This window comes from Alternaria ventricosa, assembly GCF_023758065.1.
Source record: "Alternaria ventricosa strain BMP 2768 chromosome Unknown scaffold_1, whole genome shotgun sequence".
NCBI lineage: Eukaryota > Fungi > Ascomycota > Dothideomycetes > Pleosporales > Pleosporaceae > Alternaria > Alternaria ventricosa.
This window is the reverse complement of record NW_026055681.1, coordinates 2,200,276-2,224,468: the sequence shown is the minus strand read 5'-3', so window position 1 is coordinate 2,224,468 and position 24,193 is coordinate 2,200,276. Positions and strand designations below refer to the sequence as shown.

The following is a 24,193-nucleotide window of genomic DNA, read 5'->3' as shown; positions in this document are numbered from 1 at the left end:
TAGACCGTGCTCCTGAAAGGCGATCTCACAATTGCGCACAGCCAAAAGACGCGGTTGCATGTGGCCATAGCTCCTCATTGGCTGCTCTGCGAGGCAGGCGCGTTGGGGATCTTGTTTGCCCAAGCTCCATACGTGCAGCACTACGTCACTCGCACGCACACAATCTACCCGCCATTGTCTGTTCCCTCCCCTCATAAACTCGCTGCCCACCACTACCCTCTAGCCCTCACACCTCTGTCGAGTTTGCCTACCCTTCAAACCCTCGTCTTTGCTTCATTAATCCATATCAAGCACATCCTCACATCGGCAGCCACACATCATGAGGTTCTCCCTTACATCCACCTTCGTGGTGTCCCTTGCTGCCACGGCAACGGCCAACAGCTGGTTTGGAAGCGCCGGTGCGTATAGTACATAACCCCTCCCGTTTGTTTTGATTTATCCACAGCGTCATGCAGCAGTATACTGACGCCAGGAAGCAGTCTACGACAAGTGGCACGAGACCGAGCTTGAGCGCTGGCTCAGCGACCACGGCGTTCCTCACCCCAGCCCCTCTGACCGCAAGAACCTCCAGTCGACTGTCAAGGCCAACTGGAACGACAAGGTTGTCACTCCCTACACCAGCTGGGATGCGCAGACCCTTCAGAACTACCTGACCCTCAAGGGCCAGCAGGCGAAGAAGGGCACCGAGAAGGACGCCAAGAGCCTCGCTGAGCAGGTCAAGGTGTACTGGACCGAGACCGAGGACTCCGCGAACCAGGCCTATGGTAGTGTCAAGGACTGGATCTTCGACTCGTGAGTAGCCAGGAACCTGCCCTCAGCACAATTACTAACAGCCTACAGTTGGTCCGACTCTCAGCTCAAGGCCTTCGCCGATAAGCACGGCATTCCCGTCCCCCAGCCCCGCCAGCGTGACTCTCTCCTCGCTGCCGTCCGTAACAACTACCAGTCTGTCGCCGAGAAGGCCAAGGAGACTGCCAACTACCCCGGTGACTGGCTCTACGCTTCCTGGTCTGACTCTGACCTCAAATCTTGGTTCGATGAGCGCGGCTACAACGTTCCCCAGCCCAACACCCGCGACTCGATGATCGCTGCTCTCCGCCGCCAGTCTCGTCTTGCCAGCCAGCAGTCCCAGAGCGCCTACGCTTCCGTCTCTTCCGCTGCTGCCAACGCCCAGCAAAGCCTCAGCGACGCCCTTCTCGACTCCTGGTCTGACAGCCAGATCAAGGAGTGGGCTGACAGCAACGGTATCAAGGTTCCCCAGGGCTCCAAGCGCAACGAGCTTCTCGCTCTCGCCCGCAAGCACCGCGCCCGTCTCTACGGCGACAGCGCCTCTGCTTCTGCCGGATCTATCTCTGCCTCTGGTGCTTCCGCTTACGGTGCCGCTACTTCCAACGTCGGCCAACAGTACGCTGCTGCCACCGGTGGCTTTGCCTACTACACCGACTTGATCAAGCAGCAGATCGGTCTCGCTCAGGCCAGCGTTACCTCCGCTACCGACGCTGCTGGATCCAGCGCCAGCTCTGCTTCCGTCCGCGCCGCTTCCAGCGCCAGCTCTCTCAGCGGCGCTGCTGCCAAGGCTGCTTCCTCGTCCTCTTCCTCCATCTCCAAGTCCGCTGCCAGCGCTAATGGGGCTGCCTCTTCCTCCGCCTCCAGCGCCTCTTCGGTTGCCTCCAAGTCTGCTCAGAGCGGATACGATGCTGCCGCCGCTAGCGCCAGCTCTGCTAAGCAGGAGTTGTAAGCGCCTCATGATAACCGACAAGTAGCGTTCGATCATATCTTCCCTCGATATGACTGCCATACGCATCACTTCACGACCTTACGATCTGCGTACGGATAGGCGGAAAATGGAAACCTGTAACATTAGCATCACGACGATATCCCCTCTGCGACCTCCTGGTAGGCTTGAGGAGGGTCTTGTAGTTTTTCTTATTCCTTCGGAATTGGGATGGATGGATGGCGTCTCTCGTAGCTTAGTATGCGCTTGATAATAAAAAGTATAATTGCACTGCCGTTCCGATGACGATATGTGGTTGGTGTATGACATGATTTTATTGGGAGGTACGCTGATACAGTTGCTGTTTCGTCACTAGTAGTAGGTGGTGATGATCATCATCATCACTGCGTATCACATCCAGCTTGCGCGCTTGTTCTCATACATACTCAACATCTGAGTTTGTGTGAAGACTTCTCATCACACCGGCAGTCATCGCGACAAACTCGAAAGGTTTTGATCACGAACTTCGTGATCCCGGTGGTTTGAACAAGCACATGGTAGCACTGGACTTGAAAGAAAGCTTCATACTCTCCGTGTCGCTACTGCTTCTCGGACCATGAGCGTTGTTGGTGATGTATTTTGAAAAGCAAGAGACGGAGACGGCCGCAGCCAACGACATCAAAACATTAGTGCTCGGTTTTGGGATCGGACATGCGAACAGAGCGGCTTCCTTTTGGTATTTTGAGGTATGTGCTGACCACAGACACATGTACTCGATCAAATTGGTCTTTTTGTTCTTGCAGCTTGCATCTCAGTGGAGAAGATGCTCCTCATGTTCTAATTTCAGGAGTATTTAATTTATACCCAGAGAAGGAAGTTCTCTTCATGCGGAGGTAACATGGATGTTTTGATGTTCGGTTGAAAAAGAGGAAGAAAGGCAGGCTCATAGGCAGAAGTCTTGTAGTTTTTTGGAGAAGACGGCGCAGCCATGTTATGGGATAACTGGCATTTTAAATACTCAAGTATGGCGAGGACGTTGAAGGGTGGAGGAAGGAAGAGAGGCAGACGCTTGCTCATAGCGGCTGCAGTTGCAATTTTTTGAAAAGACGGCGCAGCCATCGTGCGCCACCGCCTCCCTTTTGGTATTTTAAACGCTTAAATGCCAAGAAGGTACCAAGAGGCAGAAGGAGGAAGAGAGGCAGACACATGGGTGGTGACTGGAGATTGTTTTGGAAGAGACGGCGCAGTCATCGCGCGATCCTCTTGGTGTTTTGATATTCTAAATACTCAAGTGTAGAGAAGATACCAAGAAGAAGAAGAGAGGAAGAGGAGGTTTATATATCCACCCACAATAGTGGCAACACTCTCCATGCCAGGCTATTTCCTGTAGTTGAAGCAAAGAGGAGAAAACGGCACATGCTTCGTCATGAATAGAATTTTGATATTCCAGAGTCGCCTGGAGTCTTTGAGACATGAGCTCAAACTGTCGTTGCTTTGCACATAACATGGCTGGGTATGCCTTTTGGTTGATTGGGCTGCTGGACGGACATGGAGATGATGAATATAGATTTAGTGAGATTAACCCTGGAAGGAAGGAAAGAGGAAGAGACCACATGTAGACGTAGTCAACACGTTTCAAAGTCCACAGGCGCACTCATGGCCTCTTCCAATGCATTTTTGGTGTGCAATGTCGGTTGCAAGAGCCTTCTCATACTGACTGGGTTTTCGTGTTTTGAAGAAAGAAAAAGAAGTCGCTATAGTGCAGGGCAGAGACGTTTTCATGTTTCTCTACACGTTTCGAAAGTTTCGAACGCACTCATCAGACAGTAATTTCTCCGTTTTGGTGTGCAATGTCGATCGGGTGAGCCTTCTCATACTCAGGAATCTTTCGAGTTTTGGAGAAAGGAGAAGAAGGCGCCATCTTCGTACTCCGAGTGGCTTTCTGGTTTCCATGCGCTTCTCAGAGTACGCGAGCGCGCTCATCCGAACTTAGTCTCATGGTTTTAATGTGCAATGTCATCAGGCGAGCCTTCTCATGTTCGGAAAAGATAGTAATTTTGGATAAAGAGACACAGTCTTCATAGGAGGTACTCGCGTTATCTTTTGGTTGCTCTACAATTTTCAGAGTCCGCGGGCGCTCTCATCGATAGTACTCAGCCCAGTTTCGGTATGCAAAATAGGTCGGACGCGACTTCTCATGAGGTCATCGATTGACTTTTTAAGAAAGAAGAAGAAGAAGAAATCTCCACATCGAGAGTCCGGTATAGTGTTTTTGGTTCCTCATTTTGGAAACAAACATGAAGATGTGGTGTAAGAAAAAAGTAGAGGGGAGTATGGAAGGACGGCTTTATAGTGATCTCGCGGCAGTAGCGTCATGGAGATGGTAAGAGTGCATGCCGTGCGCAAGTATACAGCGAGAATCGGATAACAGAGAGCAGAACATGAAACTCGCGTCTTGTCTTTTTAGTTTGAGGTAGATAGTTGAGCTCTGAGGCTGATCTAGCTCAGCAGCGCCATGGGCTGTTCAATGATGATTTTGAGGAAAGAGAATATGCGCGTGGGAATGGTAGCGTTGACCGAGGATTCCAAGAGCAGTACCATGCGATATCTTCATCTGCGTTTCGATAATTTTGAAAAGCACTTAGGTGTTGTAGCGATGCAGAAGAAGACGCAGCAGCCTCGAAGTAAGCGCACCCAAAACCCCGCGCCAACCCAACGCAGCTTAGCCCCGTTCCTGCCGCCCACCCGCATCCTCAAACTCCACCTCACCATCCCCAACTCTATCCCGCACACGTCAACCCATCACGAACACGTCTCGAACACCTTCTCGAACGTTTCGCTCAGCCATCTGACAAGCTTTCACAAGCCTCGTGCACCCCATCCGCCGGCCCACCACGGCCCGATTTGTTTCCACTCCAGATCTGCGACGCTGACTCCCCCGTTTCCCGTCTCACGGCCGTCTCCAATTTTTATCCACCGCGCGAATCGAAGGAAAGAGTTGGCAACTCCGCATTAATTGTTCTCCTTTGTGATGTAGCGATGAAGAGATGTGAAGAAGGTCCGTTTCCGGCGGGTAGGTAAAAGGTAGGTAATAAGGTTGAAGGGTGGTGGTGCTGAGGTACATGTTGTGAGAGCGTTGCGTGGCGAGGTGATGAGAGTTGTGTCGGTCCGAGTTTGCTGACGTGCCGACGCGTCGGGCGGGTGGTGTTGGAGAGGGACGGGAGAGGTGAGATGGAGGTATAAGAGAGGGATGGGATGTCGAAGGATGGAAGTATTCATTCCAAATCATCTCTCACATACTTCGCCTACTACTCGATCGCTACTCACCTGGTGTGAGCTTGGCTTTAGTTTTCATACATTCTTTGAATATCATCTATCTTTATTCTAATATTTTAGATTGCTTCTTTCGCTATATACATACCTCAACATGAAGACCTTCGCCATCCTCTGCCTCCTCGGTGCCGCTCTTGCTGCACCGGCACCCCAGGCACCTTGCCCTTCTCAGGTCGTTCAAGCGCGTCAAGCTCCCCAGGCTGGTCAAGCTCCCCAGGCTGGTCAAGCTCCCCAGGCTCCTCAAGCTCCTCAGGCTCCTCAGGCTGGCCAAGCTCCTCAAGCTGGCCAAGGAGCTGGCGGCAACTGCGCCGACATCCAATCCAAGCTCGCAAAGGGCATACAGGCCAACCTCGACATCCAAGCCGCCGAACTCAAAGGGTCCGTCTTTCCCCCTCTCCCCATCTCCCCACACCCACAACTAACATTCCCCCAGCGTCTACGCCCTAAAGCTCCAAGCCGGCACCGCGGGCTTCAACACGACCCAGCAATCCGTGCTATCCATCCAAAAGCGGGGCGTCGACATCCGCGCCAACAACCAGAAGCTCGCCGCGCAGATCAAGTCGCCTGCTGCTGATGGCCTGGCTATTGTTGCTGGAGCCCAGACCAAGGAGATTGGCCAGGTGCAGAGCCTGAAGGGGACGGGTGCGGATGCGCCGGTCATTGCTATGTTGGTGCAGGAGGTTATGGATGGTACGATGCAGAATCAGAAGAACCTTGCTGCGGCTAAGGGACAGATTTGTGCGAAGTAGGTGGAGTGTGTGGAAAGACTGGGAGATGGAGTGGGTGTGATGTGTATGATAGAATTGATACGAGGGTAATCGGGTATTGGGTCGCGTTTGTGGTTTAGAAGTAGTGTAAATGTAATGGGGTTGTTATGAGACGATAAATGCGGTTTCACACATAACGATATAGCATTTTTCTTTTGGAGAATGCCCGGACATTAACAGAAATAATGACTTTTTTCGGGCTCCAGTCGTATAAAGCGAGGATACGGCGAGAGACGACATGGCAGACTTTACAGTGGCTTTCGAGAACTACACAGTCATGTTGACCTCTGTCTCACTTTTTGGTTTCGAGGGTATTAAATTTGTAAGTATAGGGAAGAGGACCGATAAGAATGTTTTATACCCACCAAAGATCAAGCTAGTCGATGAGAGGAAAGGCGGTAAAGTCAACAGCAAAGACCTGATACGAAAAGAGAAGGCAGATTTTGTTGCATCCGTTGCTTGCCATGGTCTTTTGGACGCACACACAACCATGTGTTCCATTTCGGTAATTTTCGATTTTGACATCGGACCTGGGCTCAGATTTTGGAAAAGACGACATGTGTTTTGATGTCTGTTGTTTTGAAAGAACAGAGGAGACATACAGTATCGTTGAGATTACTTTTAGTTTTGAAAACATGGAGTCAAGAGTGTAGGAAAGAGAAGTAAGGAGCCGGAATGAGTGGTTTTATACCCACTGAACGTCAAGCTAGTCGGTATGACAGAAGATCGGGAGAAAGACATAGTCATGGAACCGATGTCGATACTTTCGGAGCCATCCATCGATGTAGTGTTTGGAACTTGGAAAAGATGGCATGCGCAATTCGAGTGAGTTTTTGGAAAGAACAGAGAGGACATGTGCATCTCTTGTGATGGTTTTGGTAAAATAGACAGGAAGGTAATGGTATAAGGAAGAGAAATAGAGGGCCTGAACCGAGGCTTCTATACGCGCTGAATGCGGAGCCAGCTATGGAGATACCAGACGGTATGATCATCGACAGGGACATGGTCTCCTCTCGACGTGATTTTGAAGAAGACGTTGACTGTGGTCAGCACATCGGCCTACAAAACACTCTCACACAGGAGTCCACCCAGCTCAGAACCGGAAGGTATGTATATTGCAAAGAAGTAACACGGCGCAATCTATTGAATAGGTGAAGTCTGATGTCTAATTGTGTGTCTGCTCGAGCAGCAAATCCGGGATGGTAAATCGCGAGAACAAATTGACGATGATCGGTCACGTCGAGCGATGAAATCAACCGCAATACAACTATTAGCACACCATTACTCTCGACCCTCGATCCACAACTTACGCAGCTGATAGTCTACCCACCCAAAAATTAGCCTCTTTCTCCCCAAAACATCCAAGATCAGAGTACTTACACCACCAGCACCACACCCATTCAAACTCGGCCTCCCCCCACTGCCAGGGTAAACGCAATTCCTAAACGTAGGAAAGTTCCTGCTCGGCGCTCCAGGGCTCTGACACTGCACGCATGTCATGTTAGAGGCCGAAACTGGTTTCGCTTGCAGTGCTGTTGGTGACTTACGCAGAAGGAGTTTGGCTGGCAGATAGTTAGCAACTGTTTCGAAGGACGTGTTTCTTTGGGAAGGGGAAAGGAGAGGATTAGGAGGGGATTGGATTGGATTAGAACTGGACTTACGTAGGCACCGGGGCATGTAGAACCACCCGGTAAACCCCATCCGCCGTTACAAAACGCGGCTTCGGATGCGGCGGCGAGAGCGAGGATGATGGGGGCGAAGAGTTTCATGTTTGTTGCTTTAACGAACGTGTAGTGTGTTATCCCGAAGATAGCCAGCCTTGCGCAACGGGACGCAAGCATATATATATCAACCGCAAACCGCAGCCAAGACGATTCCAACTCAGGGCCACAGGCAGTGCACGCACACGTCGCATGAGTAATAACCCGAGGTCTAGTCCGCGCGGTTTGGTATTAACAGTGGTTCTCCCTTGAGTTGTAAAGCCGCAGTTAATCCGCATGCTAGCTTCACACAGCTAGCTGGTTCCGTATTCCTGCTCTCATGATGCAGCGCAGGTACGCGGGTCTAGCTAGAGATGTTTGACAGGAGAAACATGAGTACGTCCATGGAAGGTTCGAGCTGAGCTGTCCATGTTTCAAGCTGACAGATTGCGCTGATCTCACGGTAGTCGAGGTAACTGCCGGTCATCGTGATGATGGGTGATGGGGGAATGTCAAATTGCGATGTGAATCAAAAGTTCCGAACCAAATCGCCGGTGCAATCAAGGCTGGTATCTCGATCGACACGCAATAGCAGGCGTGGATAGGGCTGGAGACAAGATGGACAGTGCAGCTTACGCTAGCACTAGGTTCAAACGTGGTTAGAGCCGGTACTAATATGTAGACTTTTGCGGTACTGTAAATTCCCAGTGGCTAAGGTGAAGGGCCGAAGACGAGGCTGAAGTCGTGCATTGCTTTCGTGGATATGAGGATGCCCAAGTAAAAGCATAACGCGCGATGCAGATGTCTTTTGTACCAGTATCTTCGTCTCCAAAACTAGGTCATGTCAACTATCGCCATCCTGCCCAGGAATATACCCAGGTAGTCGCCCCTGGAACCACCCTCCTCATGCCATCCGCTTGGCGACTGCAGTGGCGATATATGGAGCGGAAGCGTGACCCTCCGGCGAGCCGAGCAGCGACGTGGACACTTGCGCGAGCGCGGCCAAGATCGCGAGAACGGATGTTGACTCTAGGAAATCCGGCGACACGACGTTCGAGAGGGAGGTAAGCAGTGTAGTTGTGGAAATGGAAGTGGACGTGGACAAGGACACAGAGCAAGACACAGTAGAAAAAGAGAAGAATGATCTTCAGGGATGCTGAAGACGTAAGAGTGACCTCGAGGCAGACAAATAACATGATGAGGTGGACGAATGAGTAATGGTAGTGACTTACACCACATACATAGACATCCGCCTGACGAGACACCCAGCGTCCGTCCGATCCTTAATAAAAGGGCAAAACAATACTGTACATTGACAAACAGCAAGCCCATATGTGAGCGTTGATCGTGTTGAGTCCTCGCTTCTGGGACGATTTCTTCGGTACCTTCTCAACCATGACTTGGACAATGAATAGTCTCAACTCTACCCTCAGCAAGTCCACTCTCACGACTTATCCTTATCCAAAGCCCCAGTAGACGCTTTCGTCCCTTGTACTCCATGCGCGCTCGACTTCTCAACCTGTTTCCTAGTAAGCAAGGGACCTTCTTGTAACTCCGCGACCTCAGCCGTTGTTGCCGGAACAATACCATCTCTCGCCCCACGTTCCTCCTCTAGTTCTTTCTCTTCCATCGCCATCGCGCTATCGACCCCCGCTTCTACGACCCGGCCACTTTCCTCAACCCTCTCCCTCGCCTTCTGCAACCTCAACAACACAGCATCCGCCGCTCTCAATAGATTCCTCCCATCCTCGGCATCCTTCTTCCACCTCTCCCTCTTATCCCTCGGGTGTCTATCATCTTTCCAACCATCCTCAAATGTCTTGACCTCGGCAGATGTCTGCCAATGTATTCGTTCTAATTCGCCTATTGAGTATGTCGGTTTGTGCGTGGCGGGGACTATGACTTCGGTCGTGGGTGATATGGATTGCGGCTCGGGTACCCAGTCGGCAAGCCTATCCGTCCCTGTCGCTGTGGTTTGGCCTGCTTCCCAGATGGCTTTGTGTTGGAGGCACATGCGCCATTGCGTGAGCTTGACGTCGATGTCGTGGGCTGCGTTGCGAAGACTGACGTGTGCTATGTCGACGAGCTGGATTTGTCGGAGGAGGTTTTGACGGTCGTCCTCGTCTGTAGACTCCATGTGGCAGTGGTCGTATTTTTGCTGTGCGTTTATGTAAAGCAGGTATTCGGCCTCCTGGAGTAGTTCCCTCTTGTCCGCTTCCATGGTTTCCATAGTAGCCAGCGTGCTTTCAATATCGATGCGTCGCAGGTCTTCGGCATAGTCGACGGGTGTAGTGTAGAACGGCGGCTGTTGCTCGACAAGTGTTGCAGAAACTGCCATGGGCTCACTGCTGCTGTTTTCGAGTTGCACGTCCTGTTCTGCTCGCTCAAACGCCTCCTCTGACAGCCACCGTGTGTACCAGAGGCTGTTGTGTGAGACGTATTGCTGCATGATGGGGTCGAGGCTCGCCATGAGCTCCGGATCCCAGAAGATGCTCCAGAACTCGAAAGACCGTCGCTTGACATGTCGACCAAACTGCTTGTATGCCTCCTGCCTCTCTCCGCTGTACTGAAAGTATGCATGCGCTCCCAGAACACCTGCGCAAGCGCCGATATTCGTCATGCCTAAGCAGCGCGTCCACTTGGGTATAGCAGGCCGGCGCATAAACAGCGAAGGCACCGAGACAGCCAGCCCCAATGCCGCGCCTGCCAAAGCACCATCGTCAACGGTATACTTCTTCGTCCGCTCATACAGCTTCCAGGGCTTGACTTGCGGTACATTCGTTGACACCAAGACATCCGCAAACGAAGAGTAGTAATACCAGTTCAGCGCCGCACCTGCCACGCCCGCCCAAACCCCCAGCCTTGCCGAAGCCCGTATGAACACCGCTGGCCTCGATATCGGCCTTGTAGGAGTCACACTTTGTGCATATCTCGAGGCGAAGGACGTATACGCGGCGGCAAGGACGGTCGAGGAGATGACGGCGTACTGGGGTGTTGCATTCGCACCGATGGGATCAGGCCGTTTGGGAGTAAGGCGGTGTTGCCCTTCGCCTACACCATCTAGTTAGCAACTACTTCTCCACAGCGTCTTCGGCGAGACATACCAGGCGGCACAAAGAGTCTCAGCACCATGGCGCCAAAACTACGCGTGTAATACAGGATAAGCGATAGAGTGTGGAATCATATGCTGTCCACGCTACACGGCTATAAAATAGTGTGCGGCTGCAGCGAGCGCGTGGGGCATTCACGAGGCCGCTCATGGCAGTGAAGGTGCGTGGGCACTACCGGTGAGTGCCCGGATTGGCGCGCCTGGAGGGTGTCATGAGGCAGATGTGAAGGAACAAGGTTCCGGAAGCAGCTACGGCGGGCGGCCGCCGGGAAGGCGCATCGCAGCGGGACAGGTTTAATCCCTGCTATGTTCGCATGACAAGGCTGAAGGGGGGCGCAAGGGGCGAGGCCGCGTGAAGAGGGTGTCGTTGTGTCTTAGTCGGGATGGGTGGGCGAGAACTCGCGATGATGCGCTGAGGCCGGGGTCGGAGGGGTGCACGTGAGGACGTGTGGTCAGACGACCTCATAGGTCCAGACCGCCAATGGATGATCGCATCTGGTCATTGCGCGATTGGGAGATGGAGTCTCGTCGGGTACAGCATCATACAAAACGTTTTCACAACTTGGGTATATCCATTTTGTGACTGATTAATACAAGCTTCATTCTCCGATGCGAGTCGACTATGCTACTCCGCATCGCACAATCATTACCACACACCCAATCTCGATCCCACCACCCGATTACAACGACTATTCATACCAATTTAGTAACACAAGCTAATATCGAAACCCACAACCCGCTTTTCGTATTGAACACGATAGAAAAAAGGAAAATAAAGAATTCGAACGAAAGAGGTAATGTCCCAAACGCCATCGCTAATACGTTTTAAAAGCAAGTTCAACGCCAGAAAACGAGAGGAACATGCGCAAGGACCCCATCCACCCACGCTAAGTGGCATTAGTACAAAGGTAAGCGAAAGATCGAAATCGGAATCGAGAAAGAGAAATGCGCATGCGAACGGGTACGAGAACCGAAGCAGATCGCAGAAGCAAAGAAACAGACGATGCGAAAGGATGGAAGGAGGAGCAGAAGGAGAGAGCCGTTGGGGAACACCTCAACCCCCTACTGAACCGACTTGACATCACCCCGCCCTCGTATCCCTCCGCTGCATAACAATCTTCGCATCCTCACTCCTCAAAAACTCAAACACGCCCAGCTCCAGCCTCGCCAACCCATCTTTAAACATATACTCGCTCCCCTCCGTATTCGTCATAACCCTAAAAGCCATGCAAAGCAGATCCTCAGGACTCAGTCCATCAATACTACTCATATTCTTCCATTTCAACCGCATAGCCCTGAGATCGTTCATAGCCAGCAACCGGTCTACAAGGCCAATGTGAGACACGCCGGGGTTGGCAGCCATGCTGTGCCGTAGTGAAGCAATGGCTTGACGCTCGTGTAGCCATGCAGTCAGGATCTTGGAAACGAGATCGTAGTGTGTGGATAGTTCGGTGCGGAAGAGGGGTTCGCCGTGGTACCAGAGTGTGTGCATGCGGACGAGGAGGCTGGCTTCGTCGGGCGGCATTGTAGAGCGAGGGTAGAAGAAGGTGAAGAGGCCGGCGGTGACTTCGCATTGGAGAAGACGGAGGTCGGTCGTCGAGACGGAGCCGCGGGGGAAGGTTTGGGGTTGTGGGGGCTGGACGACGTGTGCGGTTTCGGGGGGTTGAGGCGGTTGTTGGTGGCTTTTCAGCACGGGTTGGTGTGGTGAGGTGTGTTGGGGTGCGGCGGCGGGTTGGCTGTGGTTTGAGGGGGCTCGGGGTTTGCTCGAGGGCGCGGGCGGTGCGTCTTGTGTAGTAGGAACGAGTTGTATGCCGTATGCGGGGGCGCTTTGTATCGCGGGTGCAGAGGTAACCTGCTTATTAGGTGCCATGATAGGCTGATTAGGTGCGGCCTGCGCATGTGGTGTACTAGATCTACTGCGAGGGTGTGGTGCGAGAGAACGGCCGAAGGGGTGGCTCGGGGTATTAGATCGACTTGGTGGTTGGGGTGGAGGCTGTTGCTGAGCCTGAATGTGCGGATGTGACGGTAGCTGCGTGTGCTGAGAATGATGTGTATGCGGTGATACCTGATGTGGGTGTGAAGGGTGGGACGATGTCTGTTGCTGCTGCGGTTGTGCCTGAGATTGCGGTTGCGATTGCGACTGCTGTGGCTGCGGAGCGATATGCGTATGCTGAGGAGGCTGAACGGCAGGAGACTCCCTCTTCATGTGCGCACCTGCCCCGTTAGCTGCTGAAGATGCGTTCACTGCTTGGAACCCTTGATTCGAAGCCGGTGTAGGAGTAGCTGGTGGTGCAGAACGAGGAGTCTCCGTAGCAGATCGAGCCATGGCAGCACTGCGTGAAGAAGGCTCATATGGGCTCGTGTAACTGTTGCTGTGACGATGTCCAATACCCGGCGGAGGTCGATGTACTTCTCTTGAAGGCTCTCGTGTTGCTTCCCGTGCTGGCTCTCTAGGTGGCTCACTAGGTGGGGGCGTATTGTTAACAGGAGTAAATCCTCCATTGTTGACAGCCGTGAAGCCTGCGGGTGCGGAGTTTTGGGTGATGGCGGGAGGTCTTGACGCGCCGTTCAAGTCATTGTTTGACAGAGGACTGAGCTGTATCCGTGCAGGTTCAGATGGAGCTGGCGAAAAGCGATGCATGTGCGTAGGCATAGGAGGTATGTTCTCCATGCTGCCCGGGCCGGCAGGATACAGTGACTTGAGTGACTTCCTTGGGCTGCCCTTTCGGCTCACAGGCATAGTGCTGTACGGCCTTTTGATGGGTGAAGCCTCAGGATCTTCATCGTCGGACATGGTGAGGTGAGCATTGCTCTTGCGCTTCTTCAGGTTAATGGGTTTAACATCAAGGTCAGCGCCTGCAACAGTATCCGGATCTGGTGGGGTGAGTGATTGTGGCGTCCCATGTGGTGACTACCGTTTATTAGCCATGACAACACCAACCATGACATCAAAACTTACCAGGCCTTCAGCATCAATATCGGCAAGCTGGTCATACTCATTCGCACCCGATGGTCTCTTCAACTTCATGTTGCGAATGTAATAGCAAGCTTTGATGATGATCCACCGATGCAGATGAATCTTGAGACTAAAACGGGTTTAGCGCGCGTTCTGACACCTGACACCTGACCATCCCAACTTACATATCCTTATGCTCCGGCTCCTCGTAAAACAGATCTTTGTTATACGTCTTCTTAGTCGCATCCGGCGTGAGTAGACAGCTGCGATCCGCATCCCTGCCCCAAATAGCGGGTCCGTAACTCGCTAGCAGGTCCTCGAGCTCCTGGTTCAGGGAACTCGGATCCGCCGCGAAATCCAGCAACAAATCTCTTTCTTTTGGCAATTCCTTGGACAGCTTCGTCACCTCACTCGAGAGCTTGCGGTAGTCTGGATTGTCGAATTTCGGAATGCCGCGGTTGGTCGTGGACGAAGACGCCGATAAGCCCAGGCCCAAGCATTCCGTCACCTCGCGTATAGTCGGGTTATGCGAGCTGAAGACGGATATCCAGCGAGCGCGATCCCAGCGTCGCACGCCGTGCTCCAGATCCAGGGCCAAGTTATCCTTTGAGCTCATGGCGCCACATGGGTGACGACGGGCACGTCAACAGTTGAAATGGGAAGTAGGAAAATGACGATGGAAAAGTAAGCGGATGGGATGGGGAATGACAATCAATGGCGCGTGCGCCAAAGTGTGATGGATCCGCTCGACGTTCCAAGGTTGGGGTGATTGATGGTAGCTCGCTCGGCAAAGGTAAAAGGAGTACGTTCCACTAGGCCGTCTTGGAACAAAGTTTTCTTATTGCCAGCTGCTGCTACCCCAAGAAAAACTTTGTCCAGTCTCAGATGCCGATCGTGCTACCAAACTAGACAAAGAATTGAATGCCCCTGTACACACAAGAAGAACAAACTGCGCAGCAATTGTTACTCTGGAGTAGGGACCGACAGGCGCTGATGAGGGGGGCGTTGGGCGGCGAAAGAAGGATTGGTGATGATGATTGATGCCGGTGACGTGTAGAAGGCGAACGACGGTACGCTGCGTCGAAAAGATACCCAGAAAAGAGGTGTGTCCAGTAGCGAGACAATGATCCGGCAGGGGCCGCAACAAAACATGTGCAGAGGTAATACGCGTCCGCACTCCGAAGTTAATGACTCGCACGCCAATAAATCCCCATCAGGTGTAATCATAGTACCGCCCCATCCTCATTCGTTCACATCCAGCGGGTCTCCTTTGCCCTTGCTTGTTCATTGTACGACACTTGCACTATGAGCGTGGTGCTCATTTGCTGCATTATGCTAATCATATCTATCGCAGGGGTCTTCATCATACACGAGGTACAAATGAATATGTCGCTAGCAGCACAACTCTTACTCGCATAGGCCAAAACATCCGATCCTCTTACTCAAAGCCTCCATTAGCCGCCACATGCAATCAGCGAATAAGCGGCACTATCACGGTTTCGTATAGCCGGGGATAGATGTCGTTGGTATCATGGTCAGGAGTTACAACTACACATGCATCTATGACGCGCTCGTCCCTCACCCATAGATTTGTACTACCGGGCTGCGATTACTCAACTGTGCGACCGGTTCCTGTCCAGACCGCGCGCCGCATAATATTGATGGGAGGTACAGCGAGATCTGATAAACGCCACAGCTCGAAAGAAAAAAATGTGAGGCAATGTGACGAATGTGCGGCGCGGTCACTGCACTCTAAAATAGGAACGTGGCATTAGGGAGATTTACGGCGCAGTGCGGAGCCTGAAGACAACGCCCCTTGGCTGCAGGGAATACACTAAGCGAAAAGGTATACTGCGAAGTGCTGCCGAGCCGTGTATTCATTCGGATACTAGCTGCCGAACTATCGAAGTTGCGTACAGTCGCGCCCTCACTATGCGCTCGCGCGTTCCAGGCGATCGCAAACTAAAGCAAATCACGCGTCGCAGAGTCCCGTACTGCATGGTGATGAGGTGTGGCACAGCTGAGCTAGTGTAATCCTACACGGTCCTGTAACATGATCAAGTAGCTGAAACCACCACTCTACGGCTGACCTACCCGAATAGCTTATTTTCCCGAATTGGACACCTACTAGTGGGGGCCTCGACCCTGGCGATCGATCGTCGCCCTGAAAACCTGAACGCCTGTATGATCCTCGTACACAGTTTTTGCGACTACAGCTGCCCGCGCGCACGATACGTGCGTATCTCCATCGTGGTAAATGCGACTAGCGTCGTGACTCGCCAATATACCAGAGCATACCCTTTCCGTCTTCCTCTTCTTCTTTGCGGAAGCTCTCCAAGTGGTCGTGCAGCCAGCCCATTACTTGCGTAAAGTCTACTGGCTTCCATTGCATTTCTACTGCGTACTTTTCGCCAGCCAATACCACGATGGCCTGTCGCAGTAGCTCATCGCGGTCAACAGCGACGTTGGGGCCGAGACCAAACCCTCGACCCACGTCTTCAAAATTGGCGATGATGGTTTGCGTGCAGCCCATGAGCGTGCGGTGCTGTTGGATGCGCCTCTCGATCTCGGCGGCTGTGTGGCCTTCGGCTGACCAACCTGCCGTAGGGTAAGTATAGATAGAATGGATGCAAATGCAGTTGGTAAAACGTACGTTCGTTTGCTCGTAATAGAGCTGCCAGGTGGCGCTTGAGTTCCACCCAAGTCAGAAATGCTCGTTCTCTCGCAATGAAAACGGGAATGTTCTCAATCATCTTGTTGTAGTCGGCTCGAACGCCTTCTCGCCATGTTCTTTCGAGTTGGTTGAGGAGCGCTTCCTCGTCCATTGAAACACCTCTCTCCTCTCCATAAATGTACTGCCGTAGCGCCCGTAAGCCGTCGTAGTCTAAACCACGGTAGGGTATGCTATTGTTTGGTTGCGGGAGCTCTTCTGGCACACCGTCATCCGACCGAAAGCTTGCTACCAGCGCGGCCATTTGGACGCTGACTTGTCGATCAGCAGCCGCTTGGGTCGCGTCGGTGATTTGCTGTTGTGCCGCTGCTTTGGTCTCGGTAGGATGTGCAGCGTGGGTAGGAGCAGGGCCTGACATCGTACTGAGATATCGAGACTTGTTTGCCTCAGCTGTGAGTTTGTTCCAGACACCCTCGGCGATATTCGATTGTTGTGTAGCCTGTTGTTCGTGGGCTTTCGCCGATGTAAAGGCGGCATTGCCATTCGTCGCATGTCCACCGCCATTGACAGCTGTAAACCCGCCTCCTTCCCGCGGTCCCATAGTGGGACTTTCCCCAGATTCTGGAGGTGTGAGCATTGCACTTGACGACATGGGGCTTCCACGCGACTGTGTATCGCCGTCGTGCAACACCGAGTTTGGCGCAAGCGCAACAAATGATGCTGGCGTGCCGCCCTCTTGCTGGCCAGAAAACTCGGCATCAGCTCGCGCCTGGCGGTTTTCTGCCTTCTTTCGTCTCTCGCGATCCAGGCGTTCGCGCGCAAGAATGACGTTGCATGCCTTCAGTCCGATCCACCAATGGAGAAGTTTGTGAATTCTGCGTGGTGGGTCAGTAGCTATTCGGCACCATGGCGAAGGCCCAAATTCAAGACAAATGTGCTCTCGAACTTATATACTTACAATGCTCTGTCTTCCTCGTTCTCCAAGTAAAGATCCCGCGGGTAAAGTCCCTCTTCGACTCCGGGTTCATTCGCGGTGATTAGATGCTCACGATCGCCCACCCTTCCCCAGACCTTGGCGCCATGTTTCTCAAGTAAGCCATCGACTTGCTCTTTCAAACTCCCCTCGTCGCTCAAAAACTTCATCAGCTCATCCGGCTCTTTCGGTAAGGTGGAGACGACGTCGCCCATGTCTGCAACCAGCTCGCGCACAAGGGCGGATTCAAAGTTTGTTTTACCGCGTTTGTTCGATGACCACTTTGCGCGCAGTCCAAGACGCTCGATCAGCTCGTGCATACGCACTTTTGATCGATTCTTCATAATGTCCAACCAGTCCTTGGACGTTGCGTATGTGATAGCTGAGCCGTCCATGGTGTCTGGGCTAGATGCATCGATCGCGAAATTTCGCCAGATGGATCAAATGTAGGCTAGCGATGCAGCCGTGGACAGTCGTATGAGTTCCGAGCGTTGTGGTGTCGCGACTATGCAAGGGAGGCGTGATGTGTAGTGCTGATTTTCTCGGGTATGATTACATGCAGATGCTCTCAGGACTGGGGCAGCCAGATCGTGCAATTTCGCCAAAGGGCCGTCTAGAGCATGCACGAGTCAGTGATGGGGCGCGCAAGGGAAACGAACGACATCCTTAAAGATGAATCGAGAACACGATAGATGATAAGGTACAGATGAAGAAACCATAGCGGCGTATGAAAGCTTTCGTCTACAGGGTTAGCGGCGCCCGGCTGGGAATGGCAGGCGGAACCAGAGGGCAGTTGCTGCCGATTGGCTGAAATATCGCGTTAGCCGACGATCCCCCCCAATCACTTACACAAGGCATTGTGCACATTGTTCTTCGTCTACGGAGTGGCGAAATGCAGCTCACCGCTGCTGACAGTGAGGTTTGGTGGCCCGATTCTAGTCATATGACTGCACTCACTTTTCCACTTACTGGCGCGACTGACATCAGATGCGCAGTGGCACGCAGACCTCGCTAGTGTATAGGCAATGGGAAATGACTACATCCTCGCATATGCTGTAGCACAGTACACACATAAACAGAGGCTCTGGAAGCTGTGCGAGAGGAGTTCCTATAGGGATCGTCATGAATATTCATACATATACATTTTATGGGTTGTCTGGATCCGGCCCAGCCTTATGGAGCACCAATGCTATACAACCGCCAGCCTGGTATCGATGTTTTCGACCAACTCGCACGCGAAAGATCACAAATGATCGGGGTATATGTAGGACAACGCAAGAAAAGCCATCGATGTAATCAATGGTATACAGATGCTGGAGAAAGTGAGGAAGAGCACACCTTCGAAGAACGCCGAGGCTGGAATTCTAGGAAGAGAACTATCGACGACCGTTGTTCATGTCGCTCAAGCAGGGTTTGGACGGCTCAAAGACTTGAGCACGATATCGACTTTTGCTTGAGGATTGTCTACCCAGATAGACGCTTGAGCAAGTGTAGTCTGTAGACGATCGAATGCGGTCTCCGTGCCTTTGCGGGCTACGATCGCTTTGCTGATACCATCACCAAGATCGTATGTCAGTTTCCAGGTTTTTGTTTTCTCCAATATGCTCGCAACAGAGGGTAGGTCCTCGCTCTCTTCCTCAAGCAGGCCGAGCAGGCCACCGAAAGACTTGCATTCGCGTAGCGTATGATAAAACTCCATTTCCATGCCTTCATCGTCGACCGACCAAATGAAATACACGCGCTCGGCTTGTTCGTCGGTCAAATCAAGAGAGATGATGCTGGTCGAGTTTGTGCGCTTGATGACTTGAGGCGGAGGTTTGAATGTATCCGCGGGCGTTGGAGCATGCTGTTTGACATCGTCGACAGGTGTTTCTGACGTTCGTTGAGTCTGTGTATGTATCTGTGGCTGGAGTTGGGGTTGAGGTTCCGGCTCTGGCTGTGGCTCAGGTACAGGTTGTGGTGTCGGTTGTTGTTGTAGTGGCGGTTGTTGTTGTGGTTGCAACTGTGAAGGGCATGTATTGCTATCCTTGGGCACAACGTCGATCGCGTCCGACATCTGCGTCTTATTTTCGCTAAGCTTTCGCCGCTTCCTCGCGGCGGGTTGCTTAGTATGAGCATCGCTTTCATCGTCATCGACCTTTGCCATGGCGTTCGATGCTGAGGGTGCGGCATTCGATGCTGGATGTGCAGCATCTTGATCAGTAGATTTCGATAGCTTGGGGGTAGAAGAGAGACGCTGTCTTGGTTCCGGTAGTCCCCTGAACTTCGAGGCGATGTCAGCTCGCTCTTGCGGAGACAACACCGAGAGCACAGTCTCTAATGTGCCAGCATCGCTGTCAGGATTTCGAAGTGTGAGCATCATGAAATTGTTGGTAAACTTGTCTCCCAAACCACCTCCACTAATCTGCAGAAGGGGACTGAGGTCAGTGTGTTTTCCATGTACCAGTCGTAAATGTGATTCTTACCTCGTAGGGGCGATAGGCTTGAAGACCCAGTAAAGACCTATCACTCGTCTGAGGTAGCATGATGGCAAAAACCCCAGCGTCGTCGTCGCCATCGAGCGGCATAATAACGACCTTCTGTATGTTGTCAACAATCTGGACGATATGGACTGTATGCATTTCGGTACAACTCACAACCTTCGGTCCGAACTGCACTTCACTGAAGGCAATAACAGCTGAGTCTTCCCTAGCACAGCCGCGGCAGACAGCGTTGCGATTCTCCCTAGGACTCCCTGATACTATAGGAGGGTGTGGAGGGTTGAACTTCTTGTAATTGGCCTTCAAGTCGTGGAAGGAGGGTAGCCCTCGGAATGATTGGGTTTGCCTGTCCGGAGCCAGGTAGCCAATCCAGACGCCCCGCGCAAAGAGCTGATTGGCCGAATAAAAATGACCTTTCAGATGAGGTTGCGAGTTGAAGCAACCATACGAGATGGAGTTTTTCTTAGGACTGGTGTTTCGAGATTCTTCCATAGATGCCTGCAGTGCACGCAGCCTAGGTGACATCATTGGCGAAGTCAGTTCGCTCGACGCGCTACGACGTGCCGGCTGCGCATCGCTTTCTGGAGATGCCGCCTTGGAATTGGTGTTTATTTCATTTGAGTTGGAGGGTGTTTGCAACCGGATTGCGTCACCAGGCTGAGGGCTGTTGTTGTCGAGACTGGGCTCGCGGGCGCGCTTGCAGCTTGTTGACGGGGCCCTCGACACAGGTGTGCGCACACTCTTCCGTGCTCTTTGGGGCTGGGGCGGCATGCCCGAGTGTTTGGGTGGCATGCCGGCGAGATGTCGGATAGCGACTGGTAGGTGGTGATGGCGGTCTGTTGTTGCACCATGCGGCTGCGCGCGCTAGCGCGTCCGTGCAGGGCTTTAATTGGCCCACAATTCTGGATGGCATTTTAACTCCGTCGCAGCACCGCCATGGTACACCCCGTCTCCCTTTCCACTTTAACGTCAACAACCGTGTCGCGATACATATAGCACGCGACATCGAAATGCGGGAGTTGTATCAGTGAGCAGCAATAAGACGAAAGCTCCTCCTTGCCAATTGAGGACGCGTCAAGTAAACAACGAAGGAACAAGGACGCGTCTGTCTCGACCGGAGTCTAGATGGGAAGCGCCTTGCATTAAACCGCTGCCCACTCCATCACCACCACGTCCGGAAGCTATTCGCAAGCTCTCACCGCTTAACACCGACGTCGCCAGCTGCGGTGTACATCACAATTGCCAATTGGTTTTTTGTCCATCAAACCACCACTATACCCGACAATGGGGCGGCAAAAAGGCGATATCGGCGTTGCTCATCATATAGAATGTCTTGGACTTCAGACGTATGGGAGGGAGAGGATTGACCCGAGCTTCGTTATGAGAAGACCAACGTTCAGGTATGAGCCCGCCACTGCACTCCACGAACTCGAGGTACCGGCTCTGCTTGGTCTACTACTACGCGATGCACACGATGCAAATACTGTCATCGATCGACACGATCCCATGCTCCTCGATAAAGAGCTAGACCTGCTGTTAGTCGAGTATGGTCCCCTGATCTGGCCTGAGCCTGGTCAAGGAAGTAGAGACCATCTCCGAAAACCACAAGAGGGTACCCGATATCCGGCTGATTTGATATATCCGAGAGACAGTACCACGTAAGTCCGCTCATCCAGGTACTGGGTGCGAGCTAATGAAACCAGCCTCAAGAAACACCTGCGGGGCATGGTTCTCTGCAGGCAGACTCGCCACGACATAGAGACCTTCATAAACAGGACATACATGAAAGCCCTGACATACAAGAAAAGAGACCTAAATATCGATAACAAGCCTTGGTTTCAAGGTTGCAAATTCGTAGCCCTAAGCGAGAAAATACCAGTGAGGAAGAGACGCAGCACTGGTACGACTACAACAGCAGACGAACCCGCTCCTCAACGCGCACGTTCCGAAGAAAACCAAACAGATTTTGACTCCGATACGTCTGAAGATTCGGTGATGGGCACCAAGATAGGATGTCCGACCCGCAGGACTAGCGCGCACTCACCCGAGCCGTCGCCCTTTAAAGTTGAATTACGGATTTATCGCACCAAACCACCGGGCCAGCCAATCGGCCCTGGACCAACTTGGTGTTACGGCAGTTTGATGTTCACCGGAAAGGAAACAACATGTGAAGACTTCTTCGGTCTCATATGCAATCAGACCAAAGCCGACTGCAGCTTCCTCATCTTCCAGTTGCCCGAGGATATGTCCATGGACGGAAGGGTGCGCATCGACCGAGGATCCAAGGAATCCGAGATGACCTACCGACGCACCCTGGGTATCTTACAAAGGGCAAGGAGATTTCCATGCGGTCCTGCGTACCGTTCTGTTGAGCTGGAGATTGGGTTCGAAACTGTCTTGGATTAGTGTTCTGTGATACCCCATACTTTGCGCCTGCGACTGCCAGCTCTTCCGCACGAACTGCGTTCGTGCAATTGTCCTTCGCTGTATCTCTTTCTTCTTTAACACCACTGCAGGCAATCGCACGATCTCAAACACTCAAACTTGGAATCCCCAACACACGAGCGTTTCAATGTAGCTTGTTGGTATGACAAAATGTATATAACATGACATCGTTATTCGTCGTGTAATTAGTGTATCCGTATATCCAACCTTTTCTTTTTGTACAAAACACTTCCTCGTGTATTTCACCTGTGACTACCGGTGCTGACCCACCCTCCTCTCATCAACCAGCACACTCCAGTTCTTCTGCACACTAATCCCTCCCGTCGCAGTCCTCTGCGCACTATCATCGCTAACCCTCCCCATCTCAATCTCCACATTATGCTTCCCCTGTGTATCCTCCCCAACGAACTTAAACTCCTCCTCATCTTCCAACCGACTCATACCCGCGAGCGTCGAAAACAGTCCGCCAGTAGCACCCTTCTTCCTCGGCCTCCCTCCCGAGTTCTTCGAGTCATGCATATACCCATCCAGTCCGCCATTCGAGCTCGGACCCGGACTCTTCATATCGCTCGGCCGCGAAGAAGCAAAAGAGAACAATTTATCGAGGCCGATCCAACGGAAAGCCGGTTTCAAGCTAGGCAAACAAGCACACGTGAGACCAATGTTGATCTCAACAATTGACCACACGATGATCTCGCGGAAGTTGTAGGTTACGTCGCCCTGGGCTGAGATGGGGATTTGCAGGAAGATGATCAGGCGCACGAGCGAGACGACGGCGATGAAGGTGCCGAGCGCGAACATGCCGGCTAATACTATGCGTTGGGCGAGGGGCGCGTGCAGACGCCAGACGTGCGGGATGGGCATGATGACGATGAAGAAGTCGAGGATTACGTTGGGGACGGAGCCGCCGAGGTAGATGTCGCGTGTTTCGATGCAGGTCTTTTGCGTGATGGTTATGTCCCAGGCGGCGCGCACGGGGAGGCAGTTGAAGATTACGCAGAGCATCTGTGAGACGGAGCTGTTAGCCTACTGTATTAGTGCTGGTGAGTTGAGTGGCTTACAATAGCGATACACCATGCGATGGACGCAGCGGTGACCACGTAAATGGTAATGCGGGACTTGATCTCGAAGAGCCGCCAGTAGAAAGCCAAGACTGATAGCTTGATACTCGTAATGCTGAGCGTATACAGGATTTGGCCGATGTAGATATTCCGTAAGAAAGCGATGATTTGTAACGGGTTCGTGATCTCATTGATGTGTAGTCCCAGTGACTCTCGCATGCCTGCAAGCACTGAGTGTTAGCCTACGATTCGTGTCCAAGGACGAAAGATACGTACCTATTATGCACACATAGAAGAAACCGTTCGCCACGGCCAGTGCGACCATGGACATGTAGTCGTCCATCTGAACATTGCGCCATCCCCCGTGTCGTTTCCGACAGTAGACTTTGAGGGGGACGAGCAGCATGATCAGGATATAAGTCGATATCGCCACTCCATCGAGACGACGGCGGTAGGATTGGCTGGAGAGAATGTCAGCTGCATGTTACCCAAGATACTGTTTTCTGGTCGTGATAAGACATGGGTTGGGTAAACCGCGGAGGACCACGGAGACTGGGTATGGAAAGGGTAGAGGACAAAGAAAGGGCGAGTAGACACTCCCGAACGAACTTACACGCTCTCTTGTGGATCGATGATAGGCGCCATGATGCACAAATTATATACACACTCTCTTTCCTATCCTCGACGGCGTATACACCAGGTATATCACAAACAGCGAGAAACAAGACGTCGCAGTGGCGTTGACAGTGATGCACGAAACTCTCACATGGAAAACGCGAGACACGCACCCATGATATATCAGAAAGAAGAACACGGCACAAGCACGCGATGCCCAGAAGGAAAGAAAAACCTTTCCTCACATCCCATGCAGACGCCCTGACCAGAACTCCCCAGATGTTCCCAATCCACCTACCGCTACCGCCGCTCCCGGTCGCGGGACCCCCTTTAGGTCTGTAAATCACCACCCTTCAAACCCATGACGGT

General features: G+C 52.4%; 7 protein-coding genes across 7 annotated transcripts; 2 read left to right on the top strand and 5 right to left on the bottom strand.

The window, feature by feature from the left end:
* Window positions 1-319: 319 nt before the first annotated feature.
* J4E93_000771 (uncharacterized protein) lies at window positions 320-1,738 on the top strand (the record flags this gene model as incomplete). Its single annotated transcript, XM_049338730.1, has 3 exons — window positions 320-398; window positions 480-792; window positions 841-1,738. 3 exons carry the CDS (start codon window positions 320-322, stop codon window positions 1,736-1,738), a joined length of 1,290 nt encoding a protein of 429 aa, XP_049204615.1.
* A 3,403-nt stretch (window positions 1,739-5,141) lies between these two features.
* On the top strand, window positions 5,142-5,796 carry J4E93_000770 (uncharacterized protein; the record flags this gene model as incomplete). Its single annotated transcript, XM_049338729.1, has 3 exons — window positions 5,142-5,232; window positions 5,293-5,425; window positions 5,481-5,796. 3 exons carry the CDS (start codon window positions 5,142-5,144, stop codon window positions 5,794-5,796), a joined length of 540 nt encoding a protein of 179 aa, XP_049204614.1.
* A 3,162-nt stretch (window positions 5,797-8,958) lies between these two features.
* On the bottom strand, window positions 8,959-10,574 carry J4E93_000769 (uncharacterized protein; the record flags this gene model as incomplete). The annotated part of the gene is made up of 2 exons (XM_049338728.1): window positions 8,959-10,417; window positions 10,570-10,574. 2 exons carry the CDS (start codon window positions 10,572-10,574, stop codon window positions 8,959-8,961), a joined length of 1,464 nt encoding a protein of 487 aa, XP_049204613.1.
* Window positions 10,575-11,704: 1,130 nt separating this feature from the next.
* J4E93_000768 (uncharacterized protein) lies at window positions 11,705-14,195 on the bottom strand (the record flags this gene model as incomplete). The annotated part of the gene is made up of 3 exons (XM_049338727.1): window positions 11,705-13,534; window positions 13,583-13,709; window positions 13,765-14,195. The coding sequence occupies 3 exons, from the start codon at window positions 14,193-14,195 to the stop codon at window positions 11,705-11,707; spliced, it is 2,388 nt and encodes a 795-aa protein (XP_049204612.1).
* A 1,647-nt stretch (window positions 14,196-15,842) lies between these two features.
* Window positions 15,843-17,618, bottom strand: J4E93_000767 (uncharacterized protein; the record flags this gene model as incomplete). The annotated part of the gene is made up of 3 exons (XM_049338726.1): window positions 15,843-16,177; window positions 16,233-17,125; window positions 17,209-17,618. 3 exons carry the CDS (start codon window positions 17,616-17,618, stop codon window positions 15,843-15,845), a joined length of 1,638 nt encoding a protein of 545 aa, XP_049204611.1.
* Window positions 17,619-18,625: 1,007 nt separating this feature from the next.
* Window positions 18,626-20,231, bottom strand: J4E93_000766 (uncharacterized protein; the record flags this gene model as incomplete). The annotated part of the gene is made up of 3 exons (XM_049338725.1): window positions 18,626-19,627; window positions 19,689-19,802; window positions 19,860-20,231. 3 exons carry the CDS (start codon window positions 20,229-20,231, stop codon window positions 18,626-18,628), a joined length of 1,488 nt encoding a protein of 495 aa, XP_049204610.1.
* A 2,169-nt stretch (window positions 20,232-22,400) lies between these two features.
* Window positions 22,401-23,615, bottom strand: J4E93_000765 (uncharacterized protein; the record flags this gene model as incomplete). Its single annotated transcript, XM_049338724.1, has 3 exons — window positions 22,401-23,153; window positions 23,210-23,430; window positions 23,486-23,615. The coding sequence occupies 3 exons, from the start codon at window positions 23,613-23,615 to the stop codon at window positions 22,401-22,403; spliced, it is 1,104 nt and encodes a 367-aa protein (XP_049204609.1).
* Window positions 23,616-24,193: the final 578 nt, after the last annotated feature.